Source organism: Parasteatoda tepidariorum, chromosome 5 (assembly GCF_043381705.1).
Source record: "Parasteatoda tepidariorum isolate YZ-2023 chromosome 5, CAS_Ptep_4.0, whole genome shotgun sequence".
NCBI classification, from domain to species: Eukaryota; Metazoa; Arthropoda; class Arachnida; order Araneae; family Theridiidae; genus Parasteatoda; species Parasteatoda tepidariorum.
In genome coordinates this window covers 88,384,754-88,411,580 of record NC_092208.1, presented here as the reverse complement: position 1 = coordinate 88,411,580, position 26,827 = coordinate 88,384,754, and the positions used below count along the sequence as shown (strand labels likewise).

General features: G+C 32.8%; 1 protein-coding gene across 2 annotated transcripts; it reads right to left on the bottom strand.

The window, feature by feature from the left end:
• Positions 1–2,072: 2,072 nt before the first annotated feature.
• LOC107445402 (protein boule-like) lies at positions 2,073–26,252 on the bottom strand. Of its 2 annotated transcripts, none has more exons than XM_043039666.2 (10): positions 25,931–26,252; positions 20,843–20,959; positions 16,540–16,631; positions 15,239–15,293; positions 12,821–12,877; positions 8,968–8,986; positions 8,768–8,886; positions 7,427–7,486; positions 5,386–5,487; positions 2,073–2,752 (listed from the first exon to the last, which is right to left on the bottom strand). In XM_043039666.2, exons 1-9 carry the CDS (start codon positions 25,931–25,933, stop codon positions 5,404–5,406), a joined length of 606 nt encoding a protein of 201 aa, XP_042895600.1. In that variant the 5' UTR covers positions 25,934–26,252; the 3' UTR covers positions 2,073–2,752; positions 5,386–5,403. The 2 variants fall into 2 exon arrangements, with proteins under 2 accessions (XP_042895600.1, XP_042895601.1); XM_043039667.2 differs by having other exon boundaries at positions 8,768–8,883; positions 25,931–26,251.
• Between the last annotated feature and the right edge of the window lie 575 nt (positions 26,253–26,827).

Here is a 26,827-nt window from a genome sequence, read left to right as displayed (position 1 = left end):
AAGTACAAGTAAAAGTACGTACTTTTTACTTGTACCGGTGGAACAAGTAACGAAAGTAAAAGTACTGCCATATATGGCAATAACGCAGTACTTTATTCTGTTATTAAGACAAAATTTATCAACTGATCTTTAAAAGCATTAAAAAGTTAAAAATAGAACTTTTTTTCCACTTATTTTGAAATAGTCTATCAAATTAAAATGATTAAAAGCTTCTAACAAATCAAAAAGTATATATCTTGTTAAGATATTTTCAATCATATTTATAAATACTTTAACCTCTGATCAAATAAATTTGAAAAGTGATCCTAATGAATGGAAATCATTAGACACACACACACTTATTCATTTTGAAAAATATTTTATTCATTTTAAAACAGCATGAAATATCTGATATATATACAAATAAAGTGATGATAACCTGAGACTGTTTGATTAAATAAAGCTGCAAATATAAATGAAGGAGTCCTTTGTAGAAATGAAATTAAATGATTCTTAGAAAGGATCCCATTTTAAATAAATTTGATTACATTCTGCATAAATTAGATGCAGTTTATTTGCATTGTTCTGATATCGCAAGCAAGTTATTTATGTTTTGCTTTAAATTATCTGTGGATAGAAGAGTTAATAATTTGCCTAAATAGAATTTGATATGTCTTAATAGTGCCAAAGGTATATGAAGATCCAAACTTTTGACCTCTCTCCTAACTAAACTGTTGTGGCCATATTTTTCAGATTGCGGCTATCTCCCATATTTTGAAGGTGAAAATCCCAATCTGCCAAAAACAATGGTATGTGTATTGGAAGATACTTATTTGTGTCTAAAATTAATTATTATATTAAAAGTTTAAACAATTACCATTTCATGAATGTGAACCTATGAGCCATTAAGATTGCATGTGAAAATCAGATCGTTAAATCAAAAATGTACTGCTCTTCTTACTTGATGCAATGTACATTAAAAGAAATTTCACCTCTCATGTGATAACAGAGTTAACTAAGATATATGGGGGGGTGCATGCAACTTTCTTAAGGAAGCAGGGGAGGAGATTCGTGATTTGCTTATTTTTGCTGACTGAGGGATAATCCAAAATTGCAAAGAAAAAAAATTGCTATCGTAATATATGAACGCACAAAAGGCATGATTAGAAATTATAAATGGATCATAATGATATGCTCATGAGAGCATTTTTATGAATTCGAGTAATGCAATAATTTGTAATATTGAAAAACAAATGCTGATTGGAAATTTTATTCAATCATCTCATCGACGCTGCACCGGTGAACCCTCACTGACAAAGGTCTGATTTTGGTGTTATGTTTAGCGACAAAAACATGTACAAAAAACGTCTGAATACATAAATTCATTAAAATTTAAAGAATGAAAAGTTATTAAATGATGTGCATACAATTATTACAGCTCAGTAATCGAAATACTTCTTATGAGGCATCTTATCAATGTTCCACACCGTTTTTCAAAAAAGGATATATCATATGATGTGTGAAGTATCACTTTTAACTCAAATGTAATAACTAATATTCATGTTGTTGTTGTCTTGTCGATCTAGTCTATTTTAATGCTAAATGTATTCCAAAATTTTGGAAGGTGAGTTTTACGAGTTCCCATGCCTGAGAACTATATAGTATGTCATCTGATGAAATATTCTTGTATTTTTTTTAAAAAAGCTTTATAAATGCATTTTAACTTGTTTTATAAGTTTTACCATAAAAAGGTTTAAATTCGTATTATGTTTAAATGTTACCTTACATAATAGTTTATTGTACACACAGAAACATTCGTAATTTGTACCTTATGAGTGACAGATGTAGTTGTAAATAGGAGAGGCTCCCGTTATCTCCAGTAATAACCTAGAGTCTCATTAAGTTTAAATTCTGCATTTGACTAATGTTATTGCATATACTTTAGTATATTATATATTTTAGTACATACAATGTATGTATATGTTACTGCTAATGACCAAAATGGGGGCTGTCGACTTCCACTGGAGAATGTTGACAATTACATAGTCGCTTTGGNCCTTAGTGACAGATGTAGTTGTAAATATGAGAGGCTCTGCATTTGACTAATGTTATTGCATATACTTTAGTATATTATATATTTTAGTACATACAATGTATGTATATGTTACTGCTAATGACCAAAATGGGGGCTGTCGACTTCCACTGGAGAATGTTGACAATTACATAGTCGCTTTGGTAAATGTCCGAAACAGATACTAGGTCTAGTTAAGTGCCACTGCTCGGTATACATTTGCCCGGTATGCCCTTCATCAATGTTTTTAAGGTCAAATGCCACTGCCCAGTATACATTTAACCGGTACTCCGAACACTGATGTTTCTCCTAATCTATCCTCAGCTGATATTAAAATATAGATTAAATATAATAATATTAATGTTTAAATTAATATCAAATCGGATGTAACACATATTTCGGACATTCACCAAAGCGACTGTGATTGTTGACGTTCTCCTGTGAAAGTCAACATTCTCTTGATTTCGATCATTGGCGGTAACATATATACTATATTAATTTCATATATACCTATATCGCAGAGTATTTCCTGTCTGAAAAAAATACTAGTGATAGAAATGAATAAAATTATGTACACATTAAAAATTCAGAAGATGGATGCTTTTGACAAAATTCCCCTTCATTTCTGTTGGCACATTCAAAATTCTCAGAAACACAATCAACATTAAAAATCTTCGAGTCACTGATTGAGAAATTTTTGACCTGAAAAAAAAGATTGCATTATTTTTCTCAGATAAAATCTCTACTTATTGAACTAAATAAATTTGCTGACATTTGTTTCAGCTTATTGATTATTTTTGTGTAACTTCTGATTGTACGGAGGGATTCATATTAAACTGACAGTATTCAAGAAACTGCAGTTCCAAATTTACTGAACCGACGGCATCTAGGTTAGTAAGGGGTGGGATAGGGAAGTTTATGCAACAGAAATATTTCATTAGATCCTGGGGAAATACTTGAATATTTCACATTTTATTTTAAGGATGGTATAAGAGAAGGCTTAAAATGTATAAAAAATTTCACTTTATCCCTGTTGTGAATTAGGCGAATCTTTACCCCCTTTTGCAGTTTTTTAAGATCAGATCGCTTATTGTATATTACGTTATTTTAGTCTGGCCTTGTATAAATGACTGTACTTTATTTTAGGGTAAAAAATTTTAAATATCGATGGTATACATTCTGTGAAATCTTTCGTTTATAAATTCATCAATGTGACCACACATCAAAAGACCGAATAACCACCTTCTGCAGAGCGGACCACCGCGAGACTTTCAGGAAGAGAGTCAATTAGATTCTTGAAAATGTTCAGTCATTGCGACTCCAGTGCTGATGAGAGCTGCGGTAGGTTTAAGTCTGGGGAGTTTGGTGGTCAGGGGAGGTAATTGGTCAGGGGCATCTGCAGCGGAGGCTCATACGCAGCAACGTTAGTTGAGAGGACACTCAGGGGTGTTTGTATTCCGGGTGTTTCGTATCATCCTTCCAGGTCTAGGAGCCGGGCATGTAATTTTTACGCGAATTCCACGTATTTCAAAACCATTGATTTGCTGACTTACGCGAATCAAAACGTATAATACGGCGAAATGTTCACTTACTTCCACAATCTAAAATTCAAGTTTTTAAACTTTCGCTAAAACGCGTTAACGATACGTTTACCTACATGTGATTCTTCCGCCAATTTGATTTTTTTTTTAGTTTGTCTGATTTTTACAGTTTTTAACAATTTAAACTACTCCAGAATCCGCTACTATCGCGATTCGAATTCACATGATTTTAATATCAAACTTCGATTTTCGTATTTACCTGATTTAAAAGTTGCACATTGTAAATCTTATTCACGCGAATAAAAAATCGTTCGTTGCAATTCGTATTCACATGACTTAAAAATTTAATATCACAATTTGTGTTTACGCATTTTTAAAAATCAATATTGTGATTCGTAATCACGCTTTTTTAAAATTCAATGTTATTTGTAACTTCGCTTTCTTAAAATCCAATATTGCGATTCATATTCACATGATTTTAAAATCCAACATCTCGACTCTTGTAGGAACTAAGTTTGTTTTGTTTTTTAAATTAGCTGCTAAAGAGATGTGATATTCTTCATTGATAGGGTAATTTAAATACAAATCTTAGTTCAAAAAATTATATTAAACACTTATAGTATATAAATTGATATCGAGTGTATTCACCAAAACTTTTCAGGCCTTTTCACTTCGTGTCACAATCACTGTTGGTAGCCCCTTCCTTGGTTCATCTGAGCGATGGCACGTCTCGCTTACCTCTGTTTTCTATGGCCCGTGGTGCACCACATTTGCACCGTCTCTGATTTTCGATAGTGCCATGCGCAGTATGTATCACTATGGTGGCCCACAAACTATTTGCGAAATTAGCCGTTTTGGAAATGATTCAATGATTCCACCCTTGCCCTGAAAGCCAATGGTCATTCCCCTTTGGACGTCAGATAAATCTCTCCGTTTCTGCATTACGCCAGCGATTGCAATGTTGATTTTCCTTTCAGAAATATGACCGAAAATTTTAATAAGAAATATTTTATATATGACCGGAATCAAGAGAATGAAGCCTTTCATCGGTAAATGTCGACAATCACATAATCGCTTTTTGAATATCCGAATTATTTGTTATATCAGAATCGGTATTAATTCATTCGTTGATGTTAGTATATTTATTCGATATTTTAATATCTGCTAAGGATAGATTAAGAGAAATATAAGTGTTCTGAGTACCGGTTAAATGCATGCTGGACAGAGGCATTTGGCCTTAAAAAACATTGAAGTAGGGCATACCGGGTAGTGGCACTAAACCTTAAAGAAAAACATCAGTGTTGGGTATACCGGTCAGTGTCATTTAACTAGACGTAGTATATATTTCGGACATTTACCGAAGTGACTATGTAATGGTCAACATCCCCCGATTTCGGTCAGTCACAGTTAACATATACACTTCATTGCAATGTGCTACCACCTGCCTGTTGTGATTGGTTATTTCACGTTGACGTTGGAAGTAGGTGGTAATCACATTAATGTGACTGGGCAGTGTAAAATTTGATTTGGTTTGTATACATTCTTTAGTTCTAGGAATTTAGATCCGGTATAAAACTATTTTTTTCCGTATTTCGGTGCTCAACAATTTTAAGTCCTTTATTCTATCATGAATTCATATAAAACTTTAAGATACTGTTTAAGAAAATAAAGAAAACCTAGTAAAAGATCAAATTCACTTTTAAAATAAATTAGGTTGAATTGGTGAGTAACGTCGTTCAATACATTAAAAATAAATTAATATAGATTTAAGTCCCAATGTTTATAAAAACTCACCGAAATCTTCTCACTCTTTTAATAGTTCCGATCAGGAATGAAGTAATGAGATGGTGAAGGTATGAACTGATTCATATCAGCAGGAATCGGAGCTCTCAAGCCCTAGAGGAAAATATCACCAATTATACACTCATTAAATAAACTAGTTGTCTCACGATTAAGTGTGCCATACCTCCCCTCTCCGTTACCGTGGTTTCGGTGAATCTTAAGTCTTTTATCTGTAAATACCACCCTCTTAAGGAACCCAATCGCCAAATCCATGGTAACGAAAAAGGGAAAGTGTGAAACACATAACCTAAAGGCGTCCATTTTACTCTGTCTAGAATTTTTTTTTTTTAAATTGCATATTTTCTTGAATTTCCTGATACCAATGAGTGAAATGTAAAACTACTGCTTCAAACAAAGATGTAAATTTTGTGTAATACATAAACGTATGCGTGGACGGAGCTAGTTGAGCAATAGACTTTATAAGCGCAAATAGCAGAATCTTCCCTTCCTTCACTCTCACATCTTCTTGCTTTTTCTTAAAATTTAATTTCAAACAGCAAAATCGTGTAACCACCAACGTTTAGATAATGGAATGAGTCGGCAAATTGTGGGGAGATTTGAAGCTTCTCAAATCTAGATGTGTAATTGCCATCGTCGTGTGAAATTTATGAAAACAATTTCAAGATTCCGAATCTACCGGGAGAAATTGTGGCTTATAAGTCGGCCAACGAAGATAGGTATTTGTCGATTACAGCGAGGCGTATGCAACCACTGGAAGTCAAAGTTCAAGGGTTAGTCTTTCCAGAGAACTTCATGAGAGAGGGCTGTTAGCAAGAAGATCTGCTAACAAAAAAGACCGTTTAAGATGGTGCAGAGCATGTATATAGGCCGAGTATTCTCTTCACTGATGAGTCCCGCTTCAGCCTGGCCACTGGCTCTCGGAGCGTACTTTCATACGGAGAGGACCAGGCCTCTGCCCTCTAATGTCCAAAAAATTGCACATTATGGAGACTAAGGTTTGTTGGTCTGGGTAGGCAAAACGCTGGATTCCCGCATATCTTTTGAAGAGGTACTAGTATGAGGTCTTGGAGCATTTTCAGAGGTGCAGTGGTAGAATGCAACATCCCACAGAGCACTTCTGGTCGACCATTTTCTGGAAAATGAAGTAATATCTTTTTGTGTGTGTGTACTGTACAAAATAACAGTGTTTAACTGAAAATGGAGCCGAAAAGCAAGTTGCGGATCATTAAAAAAAAAATTAGCAGAAAATAAATTTTAATAAAAATCTATTCAAATGAAAAAAATTTAAAATGTACGTATAAAAAGATCAAAGGATTTTGATCAATAGTAAATTATTAAGCAAAATATTTATGTGACTCATCGGGAAAAATAAAAATAAATATTCTAAAAAAATTTTACAAAAATAAAGATATGTAATGCTGTTAAGTTTTAGTAAACTCAGTTTTTCTTTTCATTTGACTTATTCATTGTAGTTTGTAACTCTAGACCAGAGGTCGCCAAAGTGGTCTATATAGACCCCCAGGGGTCTATTTAACAAAAGCGGGGGTCGAATGGGGGTCGATCCGAATCCGAGGGGTAAATCGGTAAATTCAATCTTAACTAGGTACAGTTTCAAATTAAATGTGGAGTTTCGAGGGGATTTAAGATTAAAATTGACCAATTTTGTTATTAAATTAATATTAAGGTATTTAAATATCAACATTAATATATTTTTTATAAAACTATTGTTACACAATGTACTATTACTCTAAAAAATGCTTGAAATTATAAAATAAATGTACAAACACAGTATCTAATAGAGTTTTATTTTAATTAACAGAAAATTAGTTTTATGGGGGTCGATGGAGATTTCGAAAAATTACATTGGGGTCTATGATCAAAAAAGTTTGGCGACCCATGCTCTAGACGAAATTCTAATTTGCATTTAATTATCATTTTTGAATTGGTAAATTAAACAGAATTTGTAAAATACAGAAAATTATATATTTTCCTGAAAAGGTATGAAACAAGAGATAAAATGAGTGTTACTTACAGTCGGAGGATGGCAATGGAAAGTTTGCTGAGGAAGATATGCTGGATAGAACAGGTTCGCCTGAAAAGATACATTTTCAGCTCTCCTTTGCAACTGCAGCAATTTAATACAAAGTGAACATTTTATTTTATAACCGTCGTTGAACAGCCGACCCAATTTTTGGGTTTACAACTACTAATGTCCAACTTCGTAGCCTTGTGATTTTGAACCCAATCCAGGAAATAAGGGATCCCTCCTGGATTAAGAATTGGGAGAAATTTGCCCTCCTGGAGAGCTTTTTGATGGAACTAACCTACATTTGCGTTATATGGAGAGGAAAATCTCTTATCTTATTTTTTAATACATGATCTTATTTTTTAATACATTATCTTAAATTTAGTGACTACAATCAACATATTAGCTGATCGAATCAATCACTTTTAAAACTATAATACTGAGAATCAAATGGTTTAAAACATTATTATAAAGGAAGGAAAAGAACACATCATTTATTTATTTTTTATATCTAAAGAGTCACGTTGTTACCAATTTGTAAATATGTGGATAATTTTGCAAACATTATTTTGTTATTAGACTAAATATCTTAGTTGGACCCTAAATAAAAAGTTTAATTAGAAAAATTGCTAGGAAGTCGCGTAGTTCTACCTTAATTTCGAGAGAAAATAGCGCCTAATGTATTTCTTATAGAAGACTCCGTTTGGCGACATTGTTGCCGACTTGGCGATAATCTTGGAGATATTTGGTGACCAAACAATAGGTTAACTTTGAGTTTCAAAGCGATAGGCCCAATATTTACGGAGTTATGTGAGAATCGTCTAGAATCATGTCGAAAGTTCTGGGGTTTCGTCGCCAATTCTATATAAAAAGAAGTTTGAAAGGCAGAGAGTGTTAGTCTGCTTGTGACTGTAGTTGTGTTCTGACTTGAGCTAGCTCATTGACTCGTCTGAGATTGTGAAACCTTCGTTTCGTTAAGTACTACAATTTCATTGAGTGCTAGAAATAGTTATATTTTCTGGAAGATTCTGCTAATTAACTTTTGGAGTCTTAATTACTGTTTTTATTCCTCTCCAATCGAAACGAACCCATTTGCTCGGAATAATATCAATAAATACATCTAAAAATTAAATGAGAGAAACAAGATTTTTGAAATTTAACGATCTAGAAACTGTTAATGAGCACAAGGTAAATTGCGGATAACTCTTGATTCCACCCTTTAACGAATCACCCTTGTTAATCTTCAGAATAGCTAGGTTAAGTGCGTGTTAACGACGGCTTTAGAGGTAACATGCATGCGCTTTCAAGTGATTAAAATTCTAATGAATCTTCCTTGTGATGACTCACCTGAGGATAAACGTTCTCTGGTGATCCAAAAAATGTTGGATACGAAAGAGGAATTCCACCACCCGGATACAGTATGGTCCCACTCGACACAGTTGTGGCTGCTGCTGCTGCGGGTTCTGCTGAAATCATGAAAGAAAGGGCATACAAAATACTGATGACATTTTATTTTAATCTTAAAGTAAAATAGAATTCTTACTTACCATAAACACGAGCAAACGGCTGAAAAATAAAATATAAAAAGTATTAAACAAAACTAATTTTGACTCAATGAAATAAATGAAGTGCTTAATGCGAAATAGTTTTAAACCACAGTTAGGTATATTTTATTTTATAAGCTGGCGTTGAACAACAGATACAGTTTTGGGCTTACGATTATCAATGTTCAACTCAGTAATCTCTAATTTTGAACCAAAACAGGAAGAAAAAAGAATTCTTAGATCAAACATTACGGCAAATTATCTTCGTGGAGGTCTTTCTGGTGGATTTAACCAGCATAGTGAAGAAACCTTCGAAAACCTCCCATGGTTAGTCCGACGGCAAGGGGATTCCAACCCATGATCCGTCTATCTCAAAGGTTATTTTTACGTTGGCTTTATGATGAAGTTATTCTAATATGGTTAAGTTAAGTTACTCTCTTAAGCTTACATCTTTTTATTTGATTTAATCGCAAAACTAGGTTACTAAAATAAATTTCAAAGTCAAAGCAAAAACCTAGGTGGTGTTCCAACTTTCATACATGAGCATGAAAATGAGTTTAGGATTTGCTTATTTTTTCTGACAAAGGGGGTGCGAGAGTCCACAACTGCCATAAATATGCTTACGTAATATTTGAACGCCCCTAATGGAAAAATCTTTTCCCCCGAGTCCCCGTGGCTCAAGGTATAAATTGGAGTAAAGTGCTGGGGGGGGGGGCTTAGGGATTAAAGTATTCGCTTTCTAAATAAGGCTAGACAATTCGAATGCTCCTACAGGCTAGCACCGGCCCAAATGCTGAATAATAAACAAATTGTGAAATATTGAGTATGCTAGGTTAAATGTGAGATGTCTTTGTGGTTTTCCTTCCCATGGATGGGGAACTGAATGTAAATAATAACCAAAATCAAAACAGAATTTTAAAAACTTCCGATGTATCTCTCGACTTATGTTAAATTTACGAGATGATGTCAGAGGAGGATTTATAATCTAGGAAATTTTATGATCGTGATTAAATTTGCACTCAATTTTACCATTCATAATATTTTTCAGTGTTTTACGAATTTTTAAAGGACGTCAGTCATCGATCGATTTAAGGACATTAACACAACGGCATAAATAAAGTAAAGGTTCCCATGTTTTGAGAGGCATCTTTAGTTTTTCATGCCTTCAGCTAAAGTTAAATGAATTTACTCAATGTAGGGTAAATAATAGTCATAGAATAAATAGTACAATAACAGCGTGTTTTTTCAGTTTCGGTGTGTAAATGAATCGGTAGTAGCAACCTGGAAGTCTTATTACGAATTTTAACCACTAGCGCAGCCTGTGATGAGCTTTATGGATGATTGACCGTGTAAAACTAAACACAGATGGCGCTAGAGGTTAAAAGTCGTTGCAAAACTTCCAGCTCACTACTTCCGATAGAATTTTACGTCTAGCTCTGAGAAAGCGCGCCATCCAATAATATTACACTTGTAGTGTTTGCAATACAATGCGTTCTTTCATTTTAAATTATAACGAGACAAGGAAATAAATTAGTAAAACTCCGCAAGCACGCTTTGATACTATCCAAGAAATAAGAAACGGCTATTTTTTCAAACAAATATAGCCAGCTAAGAGATAACACACTAACCATGGCAAATCTTACTCTTTATTTATGCTGCGATATTGATTTTCTTAAATTTATTTTAAGTTCATGAATCAGTTAGAATTTATAAGTCACAGAAAACTCTTGTGAACAGTAAAATCACAATAACAAAACTTCCTGGAACAGGGATGGCGAACCAGTGGCACGCGTGCCATTTATAGTACGTGGCACAATATTTTGGGCACCCCACCAATCGCAATTGTTATTGCACTATAAATTGTTATTACAGAAATGTTATTACATTATGAAGCATATGTAGCAATTAAATTAAAAATCACAAAAACAAACAAAATAATAAACAACTATTAATAAAAAAAATAACAATTAATGCTAAAAAACTATTANTAGCATTGTAAACATAAGTAATAAGTAATCAAATACATTGTTTGCAAGAATCTCAAAACACAATGATGCCAAATGGCTTTAAAATACAACTGAAACAGTAACCCAGAAATTTAGGCAGTCCCGAGCTTGCAGCGTTCCCTAGTGTAGAAAACACCATCCACAACCATAAAAAAAAAAACAAGTTAACAATAAGTAACTAGCAAAAAAAATTAACAGTCTTGCTTAAACTAACATCTTACAACCTAATATAAGTTATTTGTTATCTAATCTGCAGCAACTGAAGTCACACTGGTGTTACTTTAAGTTGAATTACGCCTATAACTGTTCAATGTAAATAGTTTTGAGTTGATATTATTTAGTATTATTATTTTCCCAATAATTCACGAAGTCAAAATTACTTGACGGCACGTCTATGACATCATTAAACAGTTTTTTTCGAAAAAATGGCACGTAGGTGTATAAAGGTTCGCCACCCCTGTCCTAGAATATTAAGCCTGTTCACACATAGCCTCGTAACCATAACATAAGTGGAGTGACACACAGGAAGTTTTCTAAATTTCTTCCTGTTTTATAAAGCTTGTTATTGTTTACATTCAGTCAACTATCCATACGATTCTTCAACAAAAATAACAAATGTCACTTAATATGTCCTCCACGGACGCGACTTGGTCCCAATGCTTGATTTGATTTGAGTTTAAAATAACAAGGCTACGAGCTTGAACATTAATATCGAATACATAGAGGTAAATTTGATATAAATCGGGATATAATAATGTACAAAATAAAAAAGTAAAGAAATATTTCAAACTTAATAAGTAATATATACGTTTTTGTTGATGTTATTTTATTTTCCTGAGTTATGGATTATATTCATTCAAAACAACTAAATTTAAATAAATTATAAATTTCATGAATTTTTAACTACGTTTTTGTTTCCTAATTTTCGTGTCTATTAGGGTAGAATGTCAAACTCAAAATTCGAATCCTTTCCCAACTATCTTGAGTACTTAAAAATCAAGCAAAAGCCCCGTTGCCTAAATCAATGCAAGTTGGGATTGAGGTGTGATATAAACAGAGTTTATCGCCACTGTAAACCGCCAATCAAAAAGTCAAACAATTAATGACTCGCTAGAGTACTCAAAAGAAAAACATAGTTAATTCTAAAAACTGTATAAATTATTCAATAAATAATTACCACCCTTAGTATATATTTTTTTTTTTTAAAAACTTAAGTAAAAAATTAAACACAATTTTAGTCTAAAAATTTAAAACCAGTTTGATTGTCTGATAAGATTTGAAGAGGTTTCTAATACTCTTTTCCTGGCAATCAGACTGCCGTTGATGTTTTCCTCAGTTGTAATTTATTATATTTCAATAGCGTTTATGTGTTTACCTCCCTTAAATATTAATTTACAATACCTAATGTGTGTATTTTTTGATATACGTTAAATCCTTTTTAAAGTTATTAATAATTGACCAATGCAAAAATAAAATAGTTAAAATAAAATAATTAGAATGAATGAATTAAAATGAAAAATTTATATGTATTAAAGAAAGTTGGAATGGAACTTAAATAATAAGCTCTCTTATAATGTAAATATAAAAATTAAAATAATTGTATAACAATATTCTAACTTTAATGTCTCCTTTTTTCTTGTAAGTTTTATATTAGGTATTATCCTTTAACAGTTTGATTAAGGGAAGAAAGAAATGTGTGACAAGCTAAAGAAATAGATAAAATTTAATAATAATTATATTCCTTTAACCATTTACTCTAAAACATTGCCTTTTATCACATATTTCCAAATGTTATTTATTTAATTTGTTCTAGCAGGATTTTTTAAAACTTATTTTTGAAATGGACTCACCTGCTTTTTAATAGCTGGAGCTATATTTAGTTTCCGGTCTTTGAATATAACTGCTGCCTATGGAAAAAAAAATAACAATGATTATGCAATGACTTCGTTTGATTGGACTGTAAAAAACAATATAAAAAACAACTGTAGTTGAAAAGTACTAAGAAAACAGACGAAAAATATCCATCAACGATATTCGATAGAAATGCTGCAGAAGAAGTGGGCGCTGCGTTAAGCTGAGGGAACCACATTATTTCATGTTGCCCTGTTTCAAAATTAGTTATAAAGTTATGAACATATGGCGCGCTGCTAAGTGAGAGAAAAAAAACTGTATAAGTATGTTCTCAAAACATCCACCATTTGCAATAATCACTCGGATTCGAAATATTCCAGCTAGTTTGAATGCAGCAAATTATTATTTTTTAGACAGAAATGCCATCTGTTATTCAAATTTCGTTATCGTTTGAAATGCAGTAAGTCTGCTATAGCGAGAATTCACAATCATAGATGGAAATATCGTAGAATTTTTATGATACATATTTTTGATACTTTTTTTGGTTATATTGTATTAATTTAGATCAAAATATGTGAATTATCATTTTAAATAATTTATGATAATGAAATATAGCATGAAACACCGGTTTCTTTTTCTGCTCTAAAAGCAAAATCTTCCAAACACGGCTCAGTTCCAAGCAATGATTTTTCAAATTTGCTGTTTTTTAGACCTAAGAGAAACAATTATTCATCATTGAAATTCCCTTAATTTACAAAATCAATTATTGGTAAATTGCTTTTATTTTCAAACGACCTTTACTTAAGAAAATTTTTCGTATATCTGTCCACTCAACAATGTATAATTTATTTAATATTTCGTTTATATACGTATATATATACGTTTATAAATACGTATATATATACGTTTATATATGTATTAGTATCAACCGGGTTCGAATTATCTGCACCTCCCAAAATGTCATTTAAGAATTCGACCTGCAATTTTCAACTTCATGATTTTGAATTGTTTTGAAATGAAAATAAAATGAATGAAAGAAATCGTTTTAAAATTGTAAATTATTTATCTCTCATTTAACAGCTTTTTTAAATTCTGTTCGCTGCGACATTTGAAATCAAGAATTTTCCCATCGGTTAGCCTTTATTTCCTCCTCAGGGGAGATGAGCAAGGGATGATTTGGTAGAAGCTTTTACCTGTCATAGAAATTTTAAAGCTTGCTTGAAATTAATATTTTTTCTTTTTAGAATTCAGACGCAAAAATTAACTGCCTTAATAACTTTTTTTAATTGTAAATTTAATAACACAAATATTAAGGGAAAAATTGTAATCTTGGAAGGGCTGCGCTCTCTTACTTATAAAATGTGAGAGGGCTAAAACTTCTCTGCCCACCTTCCGGTTCTGCGGTGCATAAAATTTCTCTTTTCTTTTCGATTTTCACAGCTACAAATGAACACTTTTTTTAAAATGCCGGGGATTGGCCAAAAAAAGTTCTATCATTTAGGGTTCCATAGCCGAAAAAAATTGGGAACCGTGGTTTATTGTATCTCGCACTCCTGAGTTATAATTAAATAGGAAGGAAATTGTATCTGACAGCAATGCAATACTTGCTACGCCCAACCCAGTATTGATAATTACTACCAGAATGCGATGGGAAACCTACAAGTGACATAGTGTGGGTATCTCGATCCTGATTGGATGTTGAAACGTGGCATTTGTTTACGTTAGCAACTGTTCTTTCCATCTTATTTCGAGTAAGCCAAGTCTTTCAAGACTCAATTCTCCTAAGTGACACATACTATATTCTTTCACAAAGATTTCAATATATACTTCTACATTAACACTAAGGCCGACGCGAAGTTATGTAGAACATAAACAAACTGATTATGTATCGAAGTTGGCAGGTGCACTAAACAGAAATATATCACGGTTACAAAACAATGCATAAGCAAATAATAAATCTAAATTTAGTAAAAGATATAAAAGAGTGCGAATTATTTTTCAACATATTCGATGTGCGATGCGGAGCTGTATTTAATTAACATTTTAACTTATGTGGGAGAAGTTTAGATCAACTTTAACGCGCCATTTTCCTTACATACGATCAGCTGGCACTGACGTTATAAATCCCACGTGTGTGAGTATACTTGATCTTCTTCTTCAATTGCACAAATAGCTCAAAAAAATCTATTACCCTGCACCTTACACTAAATTAAGAAAGTGTATTACATTATCTTTATTGCATTAATGGGGAGAAAAATGAGAGAAACTGAAATATAATTATTATAAAAGTATTAACAGTTTCTATCACACAAAAGAAAATAAAAAACAAATATTGCGTTGTTTTTTTATGTGCTTGAAATATAAGAGAAGTCGGCGTGATGAGATAGAATACACAATGAAACCAAATATTAATTTACCTCTTTCTGGATTCTCATAGCTTCTTCTTCTGTTTCAAATGTGACAAAACCATACCTGCAGGCACAAATATTGATTTTACTCAAAAGAAAATTTTGAAGATAAAAAAAGAAACCCCTTCGACCATAGGGCCATTTTGTTTTGAGATTAATTTATAAAAATTATATTAATTTTTAATGTCTTTTTTTTTGTTGAAAAAAGGGTGATTTTTTTAAAAAATTTTACCTACTCTAAAGAATTGACCATACACTTGATCATCTGCGCTGATAAATAACCGAATTTATAGGTTATGCGTTCATAACTACAAAAAAACTCGATGAATAATGAACAAAAGCATAACTTAGAAGAGAAAGTAGATTCCCTGTGCTGGCCTCTCTTCTTGATCTCACACTAACCTTTACTGTTACCAACATTAGTATTAAGAAATCCCTTCTTATCAGCAGCTGGCTGCACGAGTCACTTTAAGCTTAAATGAAATGCTAACAATTTTAAAAATAATGTTTTATTACAAATGTTACATTAAAATTTTAAAATACGTTTTGCAAACTCTGTTTTATGATTTTGTGTGTTTTGTGTTTAAATTCAATTCTTTACATTTCGTTCAAATGAAAGGGAGAGAATGTCATCACTCGAAGTTACCTTACATACAATCTTGCAACAATGGACTAATGGTTAGCCAAAGCAATGGGAATAAATAATATTGAGTATTGGTATGGATATATGGATTGGTATGGATATGGTATGGATTGGTATGGATATAATGGGAAAAATATGGGAATAAATAATTAGATTACCAACAATTAAACTGATTTCTAAAATCAATTGATCTAGTTTGGCCGGATAAATTGGACATTTTTAGAGAGTATTCCCTAATCACCGCATTTTATACATATTTTTAGAATCTTAGTTACCAAAAATTAATATATTAGGGGTCACAAATAATTATTTACGCAATGTAAAAAATCAAAAATAGTGTCATAATCTGACTAATCTCCACCGAGAACGAATGAAGAAAAAAACATCAAAAGCGGTTTAATTGCTTGCCAAAAATATGGAAGTGTCCCACGAATGTCTTTTGACACGTCTGCTTTTTTTTGGTAATCAAAGAGGTTTTGATATTTTCCGTCTCACCTTCCTTAGTAGCGATTTGTTAAATTACGATTTTGTTTTTTGCATCGCTTATAAAATAATTTGCAGTATATATCTGACAATGATTCTTAATGCATATATTAAGGGAAGTGATAACAAAACACCCTGCTTACATAAACTTGTCCAAAAAGAAGAAGAAGATGGTGTAACTCACCCCTTCGACACTCCTGCTCTGTCGAGTATGATTTTAGTTGCTTTCACATTACCGTATGTGGCAAACAAAGAGTGCAGCTCTGATTCTATCGTCTGCAACACAAGATTTTTCAAAAACAATTATCACTCTTATTGTTTACAAGAGGTAAACAAAACTTTGGGACGAAACTTGATGTTTTAATTCATTGGGTAGGGAGCAGTGAAAAACTAATTAAGAGAAAACAGCATATGAAAATACAAGCAAGATTAACATGTAGTTTGTTTATAGAAAAAAACTCCCTTCGCTGCAAAGTCTTAGACCGTCTGCTGCTATGGAAACAAGAAACAGCTCATTTTAAAGAGGGGGGCTTCTTTTCTCCCTGATTCTCGTTCTCTAGCCGGCCCGGACCAAAACCTGTCAAATACTGACCCAACACCCCTATCTGAAGTAGTTAAACCTCGTAACCACAGTCACCGACACTACTCTAGACGAATGACGAGGTGAGTTCCTTACACAGACAAACTATACTATAATCTTAGTAAATAGAATAGGCATCTCAAAGTTACGCGATTTCTCCAGTCTCCACATTTTACATCTCGGCGTTACCATGGTTACGGCAAATATCGCTTTTATCCGTACTTCAATAGGAACTTGAAATATACTTGCGCAGGGACAGAGCAAGATTTGCCGAAATTATGGTAATGGTGATGTGGAAAATGGGTAAACGCGTAAACTTGAGACGCATATTCTAAAGTGTGTATGTTTAAGGTTTCACACAGACGAATAACGCAAAATTCTATGTGAAACTGTAAAATGAGCCAAGAACATAACCTGATTATACTTCGTTTCAAGTTAAGGAAAGACAAAGATTAAATTTAAAAAATTTAATGTAAGCAAAAGTGATGTCCCCGAGAATCAAATCCCAAGCGTATGGCAGAAAATAGATCCAACTGATTATTCAGGTGGCACTATTTTCGGCCATACTCTAAGAACACCCATAATAAATCCCAAGAGCGGATAAAGCGTACGCGGGGCCCTAGGCCATTCTAATTTTTGGGGCCCTTAAACTACATTTTTTTCTCGTATATTTTTTTATTTATTCAAATATAAAAGTATTTATATGTCTTTTCATTTAAGAAAGCATATGTAAAATTAAAATAAATAACAATAAATTAAATTTTACTTTATATAATTAAATTAGAACTAAAAAGTAATCATAACATTTTGAAAAATCTTTTTTTTTCTCAATTTTTTAAAATTTATTTTCAAAAAATCTATTTTAAGGGGCCCCTAATCATTGAGGGCCCCAGGAGGCCATGGCCTAATGGGTAATCCGGCCCTGATAAATCGTTACCTGTTCAAAACGTAAGTAATAGAGAAAACCTATAAAGAATCGCAAAGGAATTCTTAAATGAAGAAAAAAGAACGAAATTATCAAAATCTTATGAATTAGTAGTTTATTTTATTTTATAAACAGCGTTGAATGACCGTTTATTTTTGAGTTTACAGCTATCAATTTTCAACTCCATAGCCTTGTGGGAAATAACCAGCATTAGCGTTGAATGAAGAGACAAACCAACAAAACCTCCCACGGTTTACCCGACGACAAGGGGATTCTAACCCATGCTCCGTCTACCATTGAGGATATTTTTCGTCATCAATGAATCAGGAACAGAATTTGCATCGACCAGCTATCACCGGGATTCGAACTTGGATAGCCGCATTTGCAGGCGAGCGCTCAAACTGAGCCACCTCGGCTTGCAAGGTGGGTCAAAAAACCTCAAATCCAGATAAATTGATTGATAGTAGATGTTTCTAATAAACGCCACTGAGTCGTGGTGGCTCAGGAGATAGAGCGTTCGCCTTCCAATGAATGAGGTGGACCGGGTTCGAAACCCAGCGATGGCTGGTCGATCCGAATTTCTCATCCGCCTTGCATCGACCGCAGTTCTGACGTAGAAGTATCCTTAGTAGTAGATGGATCGTGGGTTAGAGTCCCCTTGACTAACCTTGACTCGTCAGACTAGATTTGGGAGGTTTTCGTGGTTTTCCCATCCATGTAACGCAAATGCAGGTTGGTTCCAACAAAAGTACAAATTTTACAAAAGTACAACAAAAGTACACAACAAAAGTACAAAAGATTAGGTACAAATTTACAAATCAAGTGCCTGATTTACTCATGAAGTAAAATATGTCCCACTAAAGTTTCGGTTAACTAAAAAAACTAGACCTTTTAAGCCGTATAAAACTTAAAAAAATTTTCACTAGATATGTACCAGTGGTGTTATGGTTAGGTTGCCCTCCTTCTACCAGACAGGTCCGGGAAGCATGTTGGACATTTGAATTTTGACTTATATTTCTAATCGAAAAAGGCGGATTTGTATTTAATATGATTTATTCAATTTATAAATTATTATATTTCTCAACTGAAATCAATTTTAAAAAATATTTACATTTTCAAAAACAAAAAATTAACAAATATTTATTTATTTTTATTTTTTAATTAAAACACATGGATTACTGGAGAAAATTACCAAAGGTTAATTTAAATTTCAAATTAAAAAATGTTCAAAATTATTACAAAATTTTTTTTAAACTTTAAATTTTTTTTTTTTCTAAAAAATAAGCAACGTATTTTAATTAAAAATATTTTTAAAAAAAATTAAATATCCATTATCTTTTTTTGCTTTCAAATATTTAAATTTTAAAAAAAAGTCATTAAAATAACTAATAATTTGTAATTAGAATCAAACATGTTAAATTGTTTTCAACCTAAAAAAGAAAATTTGAGATAAAATTCAAACGATCCTGACGGGATTTAGAACTTGTCTGGAAGATGGCGAACAATCAAACCGAATACACATCAGCTGGAAAGTCCGATTTGTTTAAAACTAAATAAATTTTAGTGGGCATTATTACTCAAAGCGGCTAATTTGTACCCTATCCAAGGTACCCTAACCCATGGGCGGATCGTGATTTTGTGGGGCCCTGGGCTGAAACTACTTTGGGGCCCTAATAGCCATTTTGTCAAAAAAACTGTTTTCTATAGTGATGTAGATAAGTATATAGAAAAAAATAGGACAATAAAATAATTTTATTAATTTTTTTTTACTTATTTATTTTTATTTGTCTATACAAACAGCAACTGTACAACATTATTGCAAAAGAAATTGACAGGTTAGGTGTAGTTATGTTATATAAATTATAAGGCAACCTTTCTGCAGTTTTGTGGTGCAAATTCCTTTATTTTTTCAGCACATTTTAAGTCCTTCGTTAAATCACAATTTATGGAAAGAACTGATAAATGATTTAGTCGANTAATCATTAATCATTAATAATCATTAATCATTAATAATCATTAATCATTAATAATCATTAATCATTAATAATCATTAATCATTAATAATCATTAATCATTAATAATCATTAATAAGGTATCCATGATCATTTTTTGCTTTCAAAAATTTAAATTTAAAAAAATGGCATTAAAATAACTAATAATTCGTAATTTGAATCAAACATGTTAAATTGTTATCAACCTAAAAAAGAAAATTTGAGATAAAATTCAAATGATCCAGACGGGATTTAGAACTTGTCTGAAAGATAGCGAACAACCAAACCATTAGACCATGAATACACATCAGCTAGAAAGTCCCATTTGTTTACAACTAAATAAATTTTAGCGGAACATTATTACTCAAAGCGCTAATTTGTACCATATCCAAGGTACCCTAACCATGCTGATTAGTTTTAGTTCAATATTGTTTTAATAGAAATTTTTCAGCTGCATATTTCTCTTGTTAGCTTAAAGTGTTCGTTGCCGGTCTTAAGCCAGCGTGGATTACTATTAAAGTGGACTATCACGCTCTATAGGCGCACTACTTAACACAGAGTACGGGCCTTAAAAACTAATAGCAAAATTTCTAAAAGTGCAATCAAAAACTCAACATTTTACCGTTTTAAAAAAATTATTTCTGTTAAGGAAACCCTATGAATTATCTCTGTTCGAAGAACATTCATTTTTGGAAAGATTAAGCAGTTAGTTCTCAAGTATTTGTATAGAAACTTTACTACTAGTTTCTTAGTTTCTTGAGGACGCTGGTCAGCTTAGCTAGATGTGAACATTTGTTTTTGAGCTAATTTCTGAATGAAAGTTGGAATTTTTTTCTTTCTTCATGTACAGCGTCATTCAGTTTAGCAAAAGCTACAAATAAGCTGTAGAATTATAATGTTTGGCAGCCTTTTATCAGAAAATGTGCAACACTTCCCCCTTTTATTTAAAGTTTTGAATTAGTTTTTAAGAAAGAAAGAAAAGAAGACTTACATTTTCGGCGATTCCTCCGACGAATATTCTGTTGGGAATGAGTGTGCCGAATTTAGGGGCATTGGGTGCAACTGGAGAGGGAGATTCGGAACCATCTTTGCTGCTGCTGGAGCTTGACTAGATCAAAAGAAGATTTTATGAGAATATATCATTCAAATGAAACCTGGTCAGTGCGTCTAACTTTGTATGAAACGTATTGATGCGCTACATAACTGGGTGTATAGCGGCACCATTTATTGGTAGAGAGACTGACGCATGCGCAACTTTTAAGGTTGAATAGCAACAGTGTTGTTGCACACCGGAGAGAAGGTGGTCACACAAGTTATCGTCCACTACGGAACATGCAAGCGAGTAAGTAGGAACAACCAGGAGTGATTCAATTTTTAGCGGCGGAGGGAGTTGGAGGCCGTGAATAAGGTCACGACACGCTTTTTTGACCACGAGAGCCCACTGCTTGTCGAGTTCCTGGAACGGGGAACCACCATCAATGCCCAACGTTATCAAATCATTTTACAGAACTTTAAACGAGCCATCAAGTCGAAACGGCCATGCATGTTGCCCGATGGCGTTATTCTGCTGCATGATAATGCCCGCCCACACACAACTAATGCGGTGAAGACGTCCTTGCAGCAGTTTCGGTGTGAAACGCAGGAACATCCACCGTATAATCCAGACCTCTCACCGTGGGACTTTCATGTTTTTGGACCTCTAAAACAAGCTATTCGCGAACATCAATTCACAACGGACAACAACGTGTGTGACTGGGTTCAGACCTGGATCTGACAGCAGCCTACTAGCTTCTTCAAAGATAGAATCGAACGGCTAGTGTCGAGATGGGATAAATGTGCCAACAGTTTTGGCGACTATTTTTAAGTATGTGTACTGTGTTTGTGAGCTAATAAAATCGTAACCGTTTCTTTACACTAGTGACCGGGTTTCATTTGAATGACCCTCATATATTATATATGCCACTTTCTAACCAGTTTCATATTTTAAAAGCTCATTTAAAGGCTGTTTTTCGAAGACTCCGTCGTATTACGAAATGATGTTTTTTTTTTCGAATAATATGCTATTTTCATAACTTCTGTGAGTTTGCAACAGTTACTCATGAGTAATAGGTCAAGTTTAGCTGATATTTAACCAGCGCTGCCTGCGCTTATTTTGACAATGGTGCAAAACGTCAAGATGGAGAAAAGCCACAGTTTTGAGAAAATAAAAAGCGTTTGTGGTCGAATTTTTTAATATTTAAAAACTTACTCCAATGCTACATTACCTGGGTTCATAAAAATTTACAAAAACTAAGAATTCGGAAGTGAGTTTGATAATTTCATTCTAGGCAGAAAAATGTCGCAAAATTGGCGATTTTTAAAAAAGTTTAATAATTTTTAAAATATTTAAGTTATTTGTCTATTCTAAAGTCGAGATAATTCATCATAGCAAGATTATATATGTAGTTTAAAATAATTGCATTGCTTTAAGTGTAAAGCACTTAAGCAATGGCTTTTTATTTTTGTTGGCGACAGAGCTTCGAAAAACACAGTTACGGAATGAAAGAAAAAACTAAACTTAAATAAAATTCCACCGACCAGGGAAGTTGGCGTGAATTCCACCAAATTGACGCCAAGTCGTTTCAAATTGTAACGGCAGTAAAAACAAAAAAATATTTAAAAAAAAGTTTTAAATATTATTTTAGAGCATACGATTAAAAAAAAATTGCGCCACAGTTTATTTGCAAAATCTTTGCAAAGAGGTTTCGATTTTGTGGTTTTAGTGAAAAAAGTCGATGGGTTTTTACGCAAGTACGAAAAAAAAGAAAGAAAACGAGGACTTAAGGTGTGAAGGATTATAAGAAAAAACGACAATGTGAGCAATTGGGTACTTGCACTTCAAGAAGAAGAAGACTTCCCATACCAACACATGGGACCTATGATGTCAGCGCCAGCTAATCTTTATCTGTAAAATGGCGTATTAAAGTTGATCTAAGTTTCTCTACATGAGTTAGAATGTTAATTAACGATAAGTTAATTAAATTCAGAGCCGTATCGCACACCGAATGAGTTGAAATATAATTATTTCTCGTCTACTTCTTTTACTTAACTTAGATTTATTATTTGTTTATGTATTTCATTGTAATCGTGGTGCAATTTTTGTTTCGTGCACCTGGCAACTTCGATGCATATTTAGTTTATTTGTGTTCCACATGATTTCGTGCTTGTCTTTGTGTTAAGTAAGAAATATATTTAAGGAATTGAAATATTTGTAAAAGAATCATTGTGTAAGAATATAGAATGTGACACTTAAGAGAATTGATTCTTGACGGGGGCTTGGCTAACCTGAAATAGAATAGAAAGAACAATTGCTAACGTAACCAAATGCCACGTTTCAACAACCAATCGGGATCGAGATACCCATACTAAGTCACTTGCAGGCATCCCATTGGATTCAGACAAGTGACGCCATCGTTAGTAAATCACGACATTCCTTTATGTCGGAAGCCAATCCAATATGACAAGCACACTTACAGGTCTCCAAATAAATATCAATCGAAAATTGATTCAGCTTGATAGTAAAACAAGCCTAATTGCTGTAACGTAAACCCGCCTAGCACAACCACGTGATTATCCCCAACCATGGGATTTAAATCGCATTGTTGGGCCTAATCACCTATTTATCATCTCGAGTTGTGACATAGAATGAGTGGTTTGTTTTGTTTGCTTATAGTCATCAATAATCAAAAAAGGAATTTATTGAAACGTTCTAAAAAGAATTTTCGCCATGGTATATAAACTTAATAATCAAAGTGAACGTGGTTGCATAGTCGGATTACGTCATTTAAATTAGTATTTCTTAAGTACTCTGACACCACGTGTTTATTTTTAATAATCATAATGGGATACTTGCAAGTGAAGTAGTGTGGGTATCTGGATCCTGGTTGGTAATTGAAACGTGTCATTTGTTTACTTTAGCAACTGTTCTTTCCATTCTATTTCGAGTAAGCCAACTCGTTAAGTATCAATTCTCTTAAGTGACACATTCTATATTCTTTCGCAATTATTCTTTCAAACGGATTTAAATTCTTTCACGATACATTTCTTACTTAACACAAAGACAGGCATGAAGCCACGCAGAACATAAACTAAATAATTATGCATCGAAGTTGCCAGGTACACAAAACAAAAATATATCACGATTACAATAAAATACATAAACAAATAATACATCTAAGTTAAAATAAAAGAAGTAGACGAGAAAGAATTATATTTCAACAGATTCGACGCTATATTTAATTAACTTTAAGTTAATTAACATTCTAAACTATCTAAAGAAACTTAGCTTAACTTTAACACGACATTTTGTATATAAACGATCAGCTGGCGCTGACGTCACAAGTCAGATGTGGGGGTATGAGTGAACTTTTTCTTCTTCTTGAAATGCAAGTGCCCAATTAATTTTTTTAATCATAATAATTAGTTTCTTAAATAATATTTTTTTTATAATCATAATAAACTTTTTTAAAAACGCATTTCTATAAAAATAAATAATTCAAAACCAACAATAATTGAAAGAAAATGTAAGTTACGTACTGATAAGCAAAATTAATGGAAAAATACTCATAATTCGTTTAGGAGAGAGCGGCTCTTAATTAATTGGAGTAATATATTTCAATTGAGAAAAATAAGTAAATAAAATATTAAATTAGATACTAAAAGAGCAAAATTAATGGAGAAATTGTACTAATTAGTTCGTTTAGGAGAAAAGTAAAAACTCGCCGTGCTATATTTCACACCATTGGTGCGTAAATAATTTCGGTTATAGATACTAATTTTATTTTATAGCCGTCGTTGAACAGCCGACACAATTTTGGGTTCACGACTACTAATGTTAAATTCCGTAGCCTNACGATCAGCTGGCACTGACGTCACAAGTCAGATATGTGGGTATGAGTGAACTTTTTCTTCTTCTTGAAATGCAAGTGCCCAATTAATTTTTAATCATAATAATTAGTTTTTTAAATAATATTTTTTTTTATAATCATAATAAACTTTTTTAAAAACGTATTTCTATACAAATAAATAATTTAAAACCAACAATAATTGAAAGAAAATATAAGTTACGCACTGATAAGCAAAATTAATGGAAAAATACGCATAATTCGTTTAGGAGAAAGCGGCGCTTAATTAATTGGAGTAATATAGTTTAATTCAGAAAAATAAATAAATAAAATAATAAATTAGATACTAAAAGAGCAAAATTAATGGAGAAATTGTACTAATTAGTTCGTTTAGGAGAAAAGTAAAAACTCGCCGTGCTATATTTCACACCATTGGTGCGTAAATAATTTCGGTTATAGATACTAATTTTATTTTATAGCCGTCGTTGAAAAGCCGACCCAATTTTGGGTTCACGACTACTAATGTTAAATTCCGTAGTCTCGTAAGAGGGAGATTGCAGCGTCTTTCTTACTTAGGATGGGATTGGGTTTATGATTTTTCTTATTTTAACTGACAAGGGGGTGTCCAAAACTGACAAAAATATGTTTACGTAATATATGAACAGGGACAGCGGAAATGGGGGGGAGACACAGCCACGTCTAAAATTACAATTCTTCACTCTATTTGCGTAATTAAATTTACAACTAAAATAGATAATTTTTTTGTGAATGAATTTTTAAAAAAAATGTCTTTATTTCAAGCGAGCTTTAACATTTACTTATTGACAACTACAACCAAATAATGCCTTACTGACTCCCCCCCCCGCAGAAGGAATATACGGTCTTACTGCTGACTAATGGGGAAAATTCTTGGTTTAATATGTCACAGTGAACATAATTTAAAAAAAAATGAGAGATAAATAATTTATAGACAATTCCTTTTATTAATTTTATTTTAAAACGATTCGAATCATGAAGTTGAAATTGTAAGTTCGAATTCTAGAGATTGCCATTTTGTGAGATATATATATATATATATACACAGGGACGAGATACTGTATATGAATTGCCCTAAATATTTAAAAATACTTATAAAAGAATGCGATAAAATGCATGCAATTTGTTGAGCAGATAAAAAAAAAAAAAAGAATTCTCACCATAGATCTAATCAAATGGTTGACTTTCGAAAACAGGTTTGACGTTCGGCATAGCGTATTCCGTAGTAGAGTCTAAATGATAATAATCCATATAACATGAGTGTATCACAAAGCAATATGGGTTATTCAAGGATTGAAATCGTTGTCGACCTCAAAATCGTAACAATGATAATGACAAGCCTCCAAAGAAATTAGTGTCACAATCAAAAATATTCTCTTGTGCATCAGTGTAAAAAGCAGCCTGGCACTGTTCGGATAAATTAAATTTAGAACAGTGTTCATTAGGATGCTTTTCTCCTTGAGAATAAGGAACGATTGCGCAGGTCTAAAGTGAGATTTTTAAAAATAGAGTAGGAACTGAAAGAAGTTCCATACCACCTCGCATTTCTTCTTCATTTATTTATAAGATGAAAAAAAGTATTCCACCTGCACTGTTGCTGCCATCTGTTTTCTTTTGATCTTCCACTGCTCTTTGTTATAAAGCAATTATCAAATCGAACTAACTGTTTCGGTTGGAATGAGCGCGTTTAAATGCTAATCAGGTGATTTCGACTTTTCTTAAGGGCTCGCTGCTTTGTGGTTCCTCATTGTGCAATCGTACATTTTTTTTTCGAACGATATTACGCATTTAAATTGGAATAAAGACAAATAGTAGCCTCCAAAACAACGAAAAATAGAATAATTATGTATAATTGAAATTCTGATAGTAAAAAAAGATGAGCATCTAGAGCAGGGGTTTCCAACTGGCGGCCCGGGGGCCGCATCCGGCCCGCGAAGCCTTTATTTGTGACCAGCGAACTAAACTATATTAGTTGACATTTCTTTGCGGACAATTTTCGTAACGAATCAATATGGGTTTAAAATACTTTTCTCGTTAATAAAAACCTAATTTTTTTC

Coding starts and splice junctions, on each gene's coding strand:
- LOC107445402 (XM_043039666.2), bottom strand. Junction 12,878..15,238: donor CTATGAGAATCCAGAAAGAG/GTAAATTAATAT, acceptor TTTTTTCCATAG/GCAGCAGTTATATTCAAAGA. Junction 5,488..7,426: donor TCCATTGCCATCCTCCGACT/GTAAGTAACACT, acceptor ATTTTCCTCTAG/GGCTTGAGAGCTCCGATTCC.